General features: G+C 39.1%; 1 protein-coding gene across 2 annotated transcripts in view; it reads right to left on the bottom strand.

Annotated features, from left to right (window-relative positions):
* The window catches only part of ADCY2 (adenylate cyclase 2), a 219,193-nt gene that overhangs the window by 142,001 nt on the left and 65,069 nt on the right, over positions 1-12,123 (bottom strand). For both annotated transcript variants that reach the window (XM_083827173.1, XM_083827172.1), the window contains exon 3: positions 1,548-1,709. In XM_083827173.1, the coding sequence (XP_083683299.1) occupies positions 1,548-1,709 (162 nt within the window). The remainder of the gene's footprint in view (positions 1-1,547; positions 1,710-12,123) is intronic.

Below are 12,123 nucleotides of genomic sequence, written 5' to 3'. Positions count from 1 at the left end.
TAGAGCTTAGTGATATGGTTTAGTTGGGGACTTGTTAGTGTTAGGTCAGAGGTTGGACTCGGTGATCTTGGAGGTTTCTTCCAACCTAGATGATTCTGTGTGATTCTGTGACATTTCTATGCCCTAAACAAAGCCCATAGGTCAACATGAAATAACATCCTCCTTGATTTATTCCACTACAATTACCAATAACACATTACTGAATTATTAAAATACTATATTGACTGCAGATGACCATGGTTCTTGCTTAAAATACAACACAATTCAGCAGCCTCAGCAACAAGCACCCAACTAACCCAAATCAGGAGAAGAAAAGCAAAACCACATATCTCACCATTTGAAAATTTCTACAGAAAACTACATCTTAGAACATCTATTGTTTTTCAGACTTCAGTTTCAATACTCCAGATAACACAGGTCTGCAGCTATGTCTGGAAATAAAATGCATTTCCCTGAATAACTTACAAAGCACAACTTTTGTAAAATCACTGCAGTTTTGAAGTCATGCTCTGAGACACAGTGTTTTTCAAATAAGGCTGAAGTAACTTGAATGGTTTTCTTGTTCTACTGATATGTTTATAAAAATGCATTTACTTCGAAGCTTCAGTACCATTTTGATACAAAAGTTAAAAGAATTCCATTTCCCTAAAATGACACAAAGATAGAAAAGAGCACGTATATGCTTTTCAAAATGAAATCTATTTTTTTCCTTAAAATAGAGATTTCTAACAATGACAGCTAGGGTCACCACAGTACCACAATAAAAACTGTTGTACTTCACTGTTTGAAAGTTCTTCTGCAGAACAGGGAGGGAAAAAAACAACTACTATTAAGATTTTTTTTAAAAAATATTTGTCTGTGGCATGTCCTGTAGTACAAGTATCAGAGTTTAGTTACAAGCCAAAACCCAACTGCAAACACCGGTGCATTCTCTAAATGCCATGGCGTCTGCAGCCAGCCTGTCCTCTTCAATCAGTGGGCCCAGCCAGGATGAGGCTGTAAAATTCCTATAAAAGGCTGAGAATTACAAAAGGAGGACAAGTCCTACATCAGACTTCAAGAGGACAATCTCTTTCCAACAAATCTGTAACCCAGCTGACCACAGGGTACTCAAAGCATTTTTGATGCTCAGTGCATTTTTGAGTAAAAGATAACACTGCTACCTGGAAAAATCCTTTGTCTTAGAAGTTAGTCTTTGATGAGGTGAGGAGAGCAGCAAGGTGTGAGCACATACACATAGAGCATATATGCATAGCTGAGTGGCAATGCACCTTCTAGAAAACGGTTGCGTCACATAATTTTTTGATCAATGTTAATTTTAACACTGATAAGCACTGTATGGCTATAGATTCTATCACTTAAGGTGGGTTTCAGCAAGACATTACATTACTGACACCCCCGTGATTAGAAAACGACTAACTGTGAATTAAGTCTGTGGCAATTCAGAGACATAAATTTATACGGCCAAGCCCCAGTTGAGAAACTTGTGGTCTCATTTACCAGGGTATTCAGCGTGCAACTAATCACTAATTCCACAAAGCACCTACCTGCCAAACCAAGTGTTCCTTTACAACAGCTGTACCCGATAGACAGACGCTCAGCACAATCGTATGAGACGCAGAGGTCAAGACGCTGGCAACTATAGCGTCCCTCATGTTGAAGGGCAGCATGGTATACACCACAAAAATAATGAACAAGAAAAATGATACCTGTGAAAGACACAAAGACAAAAAAGAAGCATGTCAAATTCACTCCTGAATAATATTTAAAAAGTAGCAATTCATTTTGAACTGTCATCAGCATAAAGTTACGTGTTTTTTTTTTCTTATAGGAAAGTTACTGTTAACCACTGCAGAAAATTGATTTAGGAAGAATTAATTTAAGAAAGTATTGGAAAAATTGCATTATATTTAATTTAAGAAGTGCAGTTTCAAGATACCACTTCATGGTTCAAGAACTTCACAGTTCTCCAATGTATTTAACATTTCAAATTTAACTTTAAATTTATCTTTTCAAAGTTTCATTTTATTAACCACCCTGTTTACTCTTAGTGTAGGTCTCCTGAGACTAGTGGTTTCTGATTGTAAGCTGCCTTACAGAACAATTAATTTGCCAAATCACTCCACTCCAGGGTCTAAGGAATTGCAATGCAGAGAGATTTCATTCATCTTGATGCACTAAAAATTTACAATTTCATAAAGTGTTAGATTATAAAAAAAGCCAAAATTGAGACAAGCATTTTGGTTTAACAAGATTATACTTCATGTGTATCTACACGATGTGTGTCAAATTCAATAAAAACATGACATTTATTTGGACATGAAAAATAACTTCAGACAATCATAGCCCATAAGCAGAATTTACGGTTAGATTCTTAGAAGAAGATGCTGGTATCCACACTAACTGTATGGAACAAACTCTCCAAATGCACAACCCAAATCAGGAAACAGTATTCCTTCGTTACACATACAAAAGATTATGTATTGTATGGTATGTATACATTCCAAGGTTGACCACATATTGAGAAAGCATAGGTGGATTTGGGAGACAGATTTTGCATGCCGTAGTAGACAGTTTTGGAAATGTGTCAGCCAGATAATCAGCTGATAGCACAAGGAAACAGAAACATTTGACATCTCTTCAGTTTCAGTCCTCCTTAAAGCTTTAACTGTGATCAGATACTAATGAAACTAACAGCAAAGAAAAGAGCCTAAAAACTTGGTCTGGGTAAGAAGAGGATTATGTAAGTATGATTTTTTCAAATTATCCTGGCCTGGTAAAAATCAGCTGGGATACTGAGAGAGCTACCTGATAATCTGAAAACTTGGGAAAGATGCAGAAAGTTCTGGCAGGCTGGAAGAAGGAAGCACAGAATATGCCTTTGAAAGGCTGGGAAAAAGAAAAGGTAAGGAGTTAACAACTGGTCAGTTTAGCTTCAATTCCTGGAGCAGTAACAGACTAAATAATAAAACAATTCATAAGCACGAGTACTGAAATTTAAAACAAAACATAACACAAACATAAGTAACAGCAAATGTGATTTTGCTGAAAAAAAATCATGTTAAAAGCAATCTCATTTTCTTCTATGTCACAAAAACAGGCATCAAGGTAGGGGAAGAGGCTGAATGAGTTAGGTGGTAAGAATGGAAGTGAAAGGTCCTGTGATATAGACATAACATGGCTGGATACCAGAGACAAAATACCTTACAGGCACATAAGACCAGCTGCCTCAGACATGTTTCCTGTTAAAAAAAAAAAAATGGTTTGAAGAAGAATCCTAGTCCTGGGAGATGGATTAGGATTTCAAATGCCTTCAAGTCCCAGGGACTTTTCATGGAAACAAGGTTTCATTGTTTCCAAGTTTAGCTTTCTAATGGACTTGGGGGCAGAAATCATTTACATATTTGTGAGAACTTTGTGATTAGAAAATAAAAAATTATCCTTCTCTAACTGGATTGTTTCCAAAAAGCAGGGCTTGCATATTTTATGTACTTGAATATGGCTTGGCTGTATTGCCAGACTAAACAATCCATCTGACTTGTGAGGTATATGCTAGGTACGAACTAAAACTCATTAGTGGATTTAAGGTATAATATGATGCTGTTGTTTTTCAATTTCAACATAAAACAGACTGCTAAGCACAGGAAAATATTTTGGTATATTGCAATATTTCTAGTGGTATTCAGCTCGGTACCTAGAATAACACTGCATCAGCCACACATTTGTAATATTGCTACTAACAACTACCCTTTCTGTAAGGTACTCCACTACTTTCTTTGGTTAAAATAAATGGAGAATTTTAACCTTCCACAAATATGAATAGGGAGACTTTTCAGAAGTTTCAACCCCACTTGACACTATGCATTCAGACCTCAAATTCTCAGTTACTCAGCATCGAACAGGCTTAGCTGGACTGGAACCAGGCTAAAGAACTCTGGACAACAAATTGATCTGTCAATTCTTATATTTGCATATAGATAAACACCAGATGCTTAATGTGCATCAGAAGGCAGCCAGTGCACAACCTTGAAATTAGGGTATGAAAATGCTGCGGCAGAGCAGAAGAGGTACCTGCCATCTTTGGCTTGCTAAGACACTCTGAAATACACATGGGAATGGCTCTTGTTGATAGTTCTTGACTCTTGGTGACCCCTTTTCTCTATTTCCAGTAATGGTCTAATGACCCAAGGAGTTGAGAGCTCCATTTATCACAAAGGTTCCTTTCTGATTTCACTGTGGCTCAAAAATATTCTCCCTGGGTACCCTGAAATATAATGCTTCTACCCTTCATCTTTAGAGCAGACATAAGTAGTACGTAAAGCTTGGGAACACTCCACGTATTTCTAAAGTCCACGTATTTCAGGTATTTCAGTTTGATGCTATAGGATGTGATACTCAAAGGCTTCAATGTAGGGTGGTTCTTCAGGTAGAAAGAGGCAGGCCTTCTGGACTGAGTCATAGTCTGCAGAATGCACAGAAGCCTTTGACTTTTTTCATGATCTTTTTGCAATAATTTTCAGAAAAATTGCTGTTACAAACATTAAAACACAGCAATGCCAAGCTCTGAAGGACCTGACTATTCCACTGCAAGAGTTAGAACAGAGTAGAGTAGAGTGGAGTAGAGTGGAGTAGAGTGGAGTAGAGTAGAGTAGAATAGAATAGAACAGAATAGAACAGAACAGAACAGAACAGAACAGAACAGAACAGAACAGAACAGAATAGGATTCAGTTGGAAGGGACCTTCAAAGATCAAGTCCAACTGCCTGACTACTTCACGGCCGACCAAAAGTTAAAGCCCAGTTGCCAAAGTGTGTCACTGCACATGTGCATTTGGTGTGCACATCCATCAGTAAAAAGAGTATTAATTTACAGTGCACTGTTTTTGACGCTGTTAAAAGCAGGCTGTTCCAACAAAGCGTGCCATAACCACAAAGCCTGCCGCTGTTCTGAAACTGTGTTGGAAGCAATCGTTGATGTGAGTCATCACTACCACTGCCTAGTCGAAACATGCCTTTTGTCCTGATCTGAACTTGGACTGCTTTAGGAATTGGCTTCTCAGACTTTTCTGAAGAGCTTGTTATTTTCTACACCTTGGAGATGAGTGATCCTTGAGTGAACCTTGGGCATTGGGCATACACATCAAGGCACATAATATTCCCTCTTGGTTAACACTGGTGTAACATCTTACAGAGAAGCAGGTGGCTATCCTGCTTTGAGTGAGGGATATCCAGGACTTTTGCCCATCATTCTTGACTGTTAGATTTTATCCAGATTTTATCTGAATCATACTGATGACTGTGACTTTGGAGAACTGGTATGAAGTAGATAATACTTGGTGGTTCACAGACATGACTGTTGGAAAAGTCACTGTTTTGGACTGTGATACCACATACTGCAGAGGATTTGGAGCCTGTGGAACCAGCCTGTTCTCAGAAACCTTGTCTCCCTGCTGTTGTCAGTTTCTTTTCTGAGTGGTGTAGCCTTAGCTCTGAGGGGTATCTGGAGCAGAAAGTTTAACATTTTTCACACTTTAAACTGTCCTTCCTTTCAAATATGATACCTCAGGGGATGTTGCCTTTCTTACTGAGAAGTGTATAACAAAGATATTAATCATTCATTTTATACAAATTATGTTCCAACAATGACTCACAATTTCCCCAGCTAGTCAGCCCTTATCAGACTGTGTTAAAGAGTTAATCATAACTGGCTTGGCATATGCAAAAATCACTCAATGTTATTCTGACCAGAATTTCCCCTTGGGGAGTATGACATCTTGACACTGAAGCAGGCATGTAAATCTAAATGTGCTGTTTCAGTATGAACCTAGAGGAAAGCACTGCTCTGGACACACAGCAGTAGTGACACAACAGTTTATGAAATACCTGTAGTTCTTCAGGACAGCTTCTTACACACAAGTGTAATGACAGCAAAACTCTTGGGAAAATAGAGGTCGCTTTTGAATGTAAATCCAAGGAAGATCCTGTTCCCATAATTAAACAGTTAGACTACACATATTCACATTAAGTGGGCCAACCCATTATATGATTGCTTTCAAAGGTTTTTCAATATCATCTTCCTCCTTAATTGTTTAAAGGGAGTATTAATAGGTAATTAAAGATTTTTTCCCTTGGAAAGAAAGACACTTGGATTATGGCTACTGATTGCAAAGGTTGTCTATGTACATCATAGCGCAAAAGAAGATACACTAGTTTTTTTTTTCTAAAAAATAACAGTTTTATGGTATAATTGGCAGGACCTACTAATCTTACAAAATTTTTACAAATGCTGTATTCATGATTTAATACAATGCATGTATTAAGGTGTCAGAAAGGTATTTATACAAGCTATAAACTGTATATTAAAGCTGTAGGCAGAGTAACTGATGCAAATACATAAAGGTCTTTGCCACTCTACGTGTTCTGAATTCCAGAAGTCAAACCTGCTGACTCAGACTTTTAAAAGCCAGGCAATGTGCAAAGAACTAAATATGCTCCCCATATAAAACAAAAATTTCATTGAGTGCTAAAATCAACTTCTGTTCTGAACCGCCTTTGAAAAGTCTTAAATTATGAAAGTGTAGAATAAGGAAAAGGTGGTCCTGTTGTTCATCAAATCCTGCAATAATGGGACAAAAGGGCATTGAGCAAAACTAGAAGAAGATTGACTTAAAACAGATGAAAAGAAAGTACATCTTTATGTAGCAGATTGTGAACTTTTTGAACTTACCACCACAGGAGGTCATCATGTACCAGCAGGTTCAAAAAGAGATTAAACAAATTCCCGGACGACTTGTCCATAAACCAATAATAAAAAGACCGGGCAGGGATGTACCCTCTGACATTTCTAGAACCACTTGGGATGCTGGGGAAGTACAGAGGGAACAGACCACAGGAAGTGATCCAGTTTTGTGCAGCTCCTCTTGCCATTCTTACAGACAGAATATGGTGGTAGATGGACCATGACTCTGACCCTGCAGGAAATTCCCTATGTCCTTATGCTTAGACTTTACTGCACTTTATTTAAGAGAGAGAGAGAGAGAGAGAATAAAAAGAAGCACTTATGACATAGTACCTTCCCTGGCTTTAAAATAAAGCAGGGTAATTCAGAACAAGAACTGAAAGTCCAACCAGACTATGAACGGAAAGCATTGTAGAATGATTTGCTAGTTAGAAGGGAGTTGTGAGAGGAAAGTTCAATTTTCAGCAACGCCAGGATATAATACACAAGAAGCTAAGTTCTAGTCTATACAAAAACAATGTTTTTTCAGTGTCTGTTACATCATAAATCTCAAGAATAAAAAACAAGAAGGAAAGATTTTGCTGTGATTTACTTAACAAAATTATGTCCACAATAAACTCTTACTACAGTCACTTTTACCAAACATGAATTTTTATTTCCTAATGATTATCATAGTAGGTAGTAAACAACCCTGTAAATCATCCCTTGTTCTTGATCACGGGGAGCTTTCAAGCTAATAATCCCTTTCTTTTGTGTGGAAGTCTGGGTTTAAATGGCATCAGGAAACAAATATTCATTACAGCCTCTGCCAAAAAATTAACCACAACCATTAGCAAAATAGGATAGAATAAAAACAAGTTTACTGCAGGAAAGTGGATACTTTAAATTAAAATGACTGCACAATAAGGATCCTACAAATGTGCTGCTAAAGTCACAGATTAATATGACAAGATGAAAGATTCCAGAAAAGGAAAGAAACTTCACATTTGAAATAATCAAAAGATAATCTGATTGCCTACGGTCTGCTGTTTGATTGCTTTCCGTGCCTCAAAATCTTTTCTTTCATTGAATGGGATCAGCAAAAGGGACACAGGATCTGGAAGGAGTGACCCAGGGACAATTAGTGGTGACCCAATGATCCATAACAATTTTTGGTCCTTCCTGATACAAAAAGAAGGGACTGAGCTACCATTATGTCCACCAGCCTTGAGATTATCCCTGTGCACAGAACCAGGAAAGGAAGACTTTGGTTCAATCTATAACTCACTTTTATCATTCTCTTCCTCATTTTATTTCTCCTCTTTCTGCTGCATCTCACTGGCCTTGTTTCAAGCATAGTAGAGTCTAATTAGTCAAGAAGACAGATTTATCCTGTTACAACACTGACAGGTTCCTGCAAGGAGAAAGGCAACTTCACAAAACACTATGTAGTCCACCAACAGCATGTGTTTGCAGTGATTTGAGTTTCTACCTGGACCAAAAGCAATAAACTATGCCATTGTTTTTTCAGTGATGAGACTAGTGAAAAGCACCAGAGAGAGAGAATACATCCTTCCTCTCTGCAATGCTTCCCTTTTTTGTTTTGCCCATACATATTAAGGGCAGAAACCTACAACAGCATTATCTTGTGATTACCACAACTAACATTTTCTGTAAAGGGACAGTTGATACAGTCTTTAATGTTACCTAAATAATTTTTCATAAAATGTCTTCTTTTTCCTACAGCCAGTAGGAAAGAGATTTGAAGATGTAGTTAAAACCAAAATCCTGTCTTCCCAACCCACAAAAAAATTAAAAACAGACCTTTTTAACTCTGGCTAAGCCCATGCGGCATCCCCATCAGAAGAATCACAGACCCATAGACGGGTTTGTGTTGGAAGGGACCTTAAAGATCATCCAGTTCCAACCCCCTGCCATGAAATGCTACAGAACAGCACAGAATTCTAAAGTAATCTATAATTAATGCATTTTTTAAAGTGGAAAATCAGAAGAGATCCAAATGATTATATAGTATATGCAAACAGACTGAAGTCCAAAGCAATAAAAAATAATTTCATTCGGACTATTAGGGAGCTAATTTTATAACACTTAGGCACCTGTACCTCAAATTTAAAAGGAGTCTGATGAGAACATAAATGAGGTAGGGAAGTGAAAGGTCCTATTAAATACATCTTCTAAACCAGGATTCCATTACTGCAATAAACTACAGTGGTCCATCAGGATAAGAAACATTTATATGTCTCCAAATCTGAAACCTATTTTCTTAAGCATTCACAATTGCCCGTTTTCGAGACAACCTCCCGGATTAGACTGCCTTTTGGACTTTCTGTTTTCCTAAAGAATGTGTACAGAGGTTGCCTGCTTACAATATCAGCACCAAAAATACCTGCCAATGTTATTAGTTCCATAATAAATTAATTCGCAACAGTATTTTATTCTTGGCACAACCGTGTAGTTCCTTGCTCTATACAAGTTCATACCGAAACTAGAGTTTTAAATTATTGTGCCTCTGCCCATCAGTTAATTGCAATGCTTAAAGTTACACAGCAAATTTTCACTGCAGTGTCCGTAACATTGTTATTCAATTATCATTTTTCCCTATGTTCTCATTCCAGTCCTGTTCTTCTGACAAAAATTTATGTTTCTAAGTTATGTTTCTAGATTTGGTTAACTCTAACAAAACCTATGTGAGGTCCAAAAATTGGCAGCTACCAAAAACTGGTAGAAAACCATTTAGCAAAAAATACAGTAAATTTTGAAGGCTGGACAATGCCAGACAAATTCAAAGTGAGAAACTGTAGGTACACTTTAAAAACTAAGGAAACTAACCCTGGGAGCAGCATAAACAGTGCTGCAGCAGAATTCCCATCATTGGGAATTCAAGAATTTTTCTAAAATGCTTCAAAGCTTCTATTGCAGCTATTAGAGTTGCACTAGAAATTAATGCAAGCAAGTCTAAGTTGCACTAAGGGTCAAACAAAATTACCACGTATAGTGCCTGAATAAAAACTAGAAAAAAATGTATGCATTCGAAATACAGTATCAAAGAAATTAGGAAGGCTGAGAAGAGCGAATAAAATGAATAAAAAATATATAAACAATTCTATTAAATAGCATTTCTGAAGTAAAAATTAGAATATATTCTGTGGAAGTGGGGAGAAGAGAGAGCTATAGAATCTGGGAGTGTTTCTCAGTACAGGTACTCCAGCGGAACAACGCTTACAAGAGTACTTGAGCTATCACTTCATCTGTGAGCACAGCACCACATCAGGAAGTGGCTTTAAGAGGGAGCCTTCATCCTACAGCTGAGTAAGAGCTCGGCAGAACTGTCATCCCAGGTGCCTGTTAAAATTCATCCTTGCCACAGCCAGAACAACAGGATGAACGTGCTCACTTGAGATCATTCCCCAGCCTTCCTTACAGTCATGTTTTCCCAAATGCCTACATATTAGGATTTTGATCCCCTCTGCAGAAAGAGCTAGGGATCTCAGTGGATGCACTCACTGATGTGGGCAATGCTCCAGGTTTTGGAGGGACTCCCATACTTCTCCCAGCCCTCCACCAACATAACAGCAGGCCTGCAACACCCTCGAGCCCTCATGCCAGAACCCTCTATACAAAAGGTGCCTTTATATCAAAGATCAAAGACTCCAGATGGTTAGACAGTGCTCTTCTTGTGCAAGAACTGCCTAATAACACATTTAAGATATTGCAGAATCACAGAATCAGAGGTTGGAAGGGACCTCTGGAGGTCATCAAGTCCAATTCCCCTTCTCAAGCAAGGCCACCTAGAGCAAGTTGTCCAGGACTGTGTCCAGTCTCTCCAAGGAGGAAGACTCCACAACCTCTCTGGACAACCTGTGCCAGTGCTTGACCATCACTCCTCCAGTAATAAAGTATTTTCCAACATTCAGATGGAATTGTGTGTTTTAATTTGTGCCCGTCACATCTTGCCCTGTCAGTGGGCACTACTGAGGACAGTGTGGCTCCCTTTATATCACCATCAGGTATTTAGACACGCTGATAACATCTCCCCTGAGTTTTCTCTTCCCCAAGCTGAACGTTCCCAGCTCTCTCACCCTCTGCTCATACGAAAGATGCTCCAGATGCTTAACTGTTTTCGTGGCTCTTCACTGGACTCGCTCCAAGTAAGTTCATATTTTTCTTGTACCAGGACAGGACACAACCCTCGAGATTTGGCCTAACCGGTGCTGAGTAGTAGGGAAGGATCACCTCCCTCAGACTGCTGGCAATGTTCTTCCTAATGTAGCCCAGGAAATGACCATGGTCAGGGCCAGCAATGCACAATCCAACCTGCTAAGGAGGTCTGAGCCCTGTGCCGTTGCCATACTGACCCCCAGGAATTTCACAGCCATCAAAGCAGCCTTGACAGCACACTGAGCAGCCCTGGAAGCCCTCTGTGCTTGTGCTTAGCAGCGAACCCACCAAGATCAATGCTTGAAAGTGAAGAAGTGAAAACAGGGTCATGGTGAGCAGCAAAATGTGCAGCAGCTCAGCAAGCAAGTGCAGCACTGCATGCTGAGGTGCACAAGATGTTTCAGAGTGAAACGTGCCCCCTAACCTCCCAGGGAAGAAGGGCAAGTCTCTTCCTGATCTTATCTACTATCAGGCAGGAGCATGCCGATGAGAACGAAGAGCACTCGCTCCCTCTAGAGAGCAGGAGTCCTCCTTTGCTTAAGCCACACAAGGGACCACCGGGTGTTCAGCGATGGGCAGCACCCCCAGTGAGCTGACATTGTCTGCGGTGGTTGTCTTAATGGGGGGAAAGAGCCAGAAGAGTGAAAAAGGGGCACGCCTGGAGTACATCTGTTAGAAAAAATAGAATAGTAAGGAACCTGAACAAACTAAGTTTGGATTTCCTTTGTGCAAGTCAGCAGTGCACAGATCAATAGCATTCTTTAACAGCTCAAGACAGAAACTGCTGCAAAGGAAAGACATGGCAAATGGAAATGGCTGAGCAGTATGACCCTACTTACATAAACCTGATAACTAGCTGTTTGTTTTTTTTGCAGACTATGCTTTTTCCCTAAGCATATATTTTTGGGCAAACCACTGAAGAAACACAAGAAAGTGCCAAGCAAAAGAACTGCTCAATGACTGCCATGAAATACTGTGACAGTGTACAGAATCGCAATAGCATAATGTTAAAAGAAAGGAAGGAAACAGATTTCTTCTTTAGGAGAGCTGCCAAAATAGGACATAACACCTCCTCGGAAAATTTTGTTAATCGTAGAAACAAAAGACCTAGAAGTGTGTGATGTCAGAAAATCTACCAGAGCAAACACTTCCAGAGCCTCCATAGCACTATTTTTCCTTTGCTCTTACTCAGTTGCTCTCATGCTGTTATGCCTACAGTCCTGCACA

Source organism: Anser anser, assembly GCF_964211835.1.
Source record: "Anser anser genome assembly, chromosome: 2".
NCBI lineage: Eukaryota > Metazoa > Chordata > Aves > Anseriformes > Anatidae > Anser > Anser anser.
Note: the sequence above shows the minus strand (reverse complement) of the source record. Positions and strands in the feature narration are given on the sequence as shown.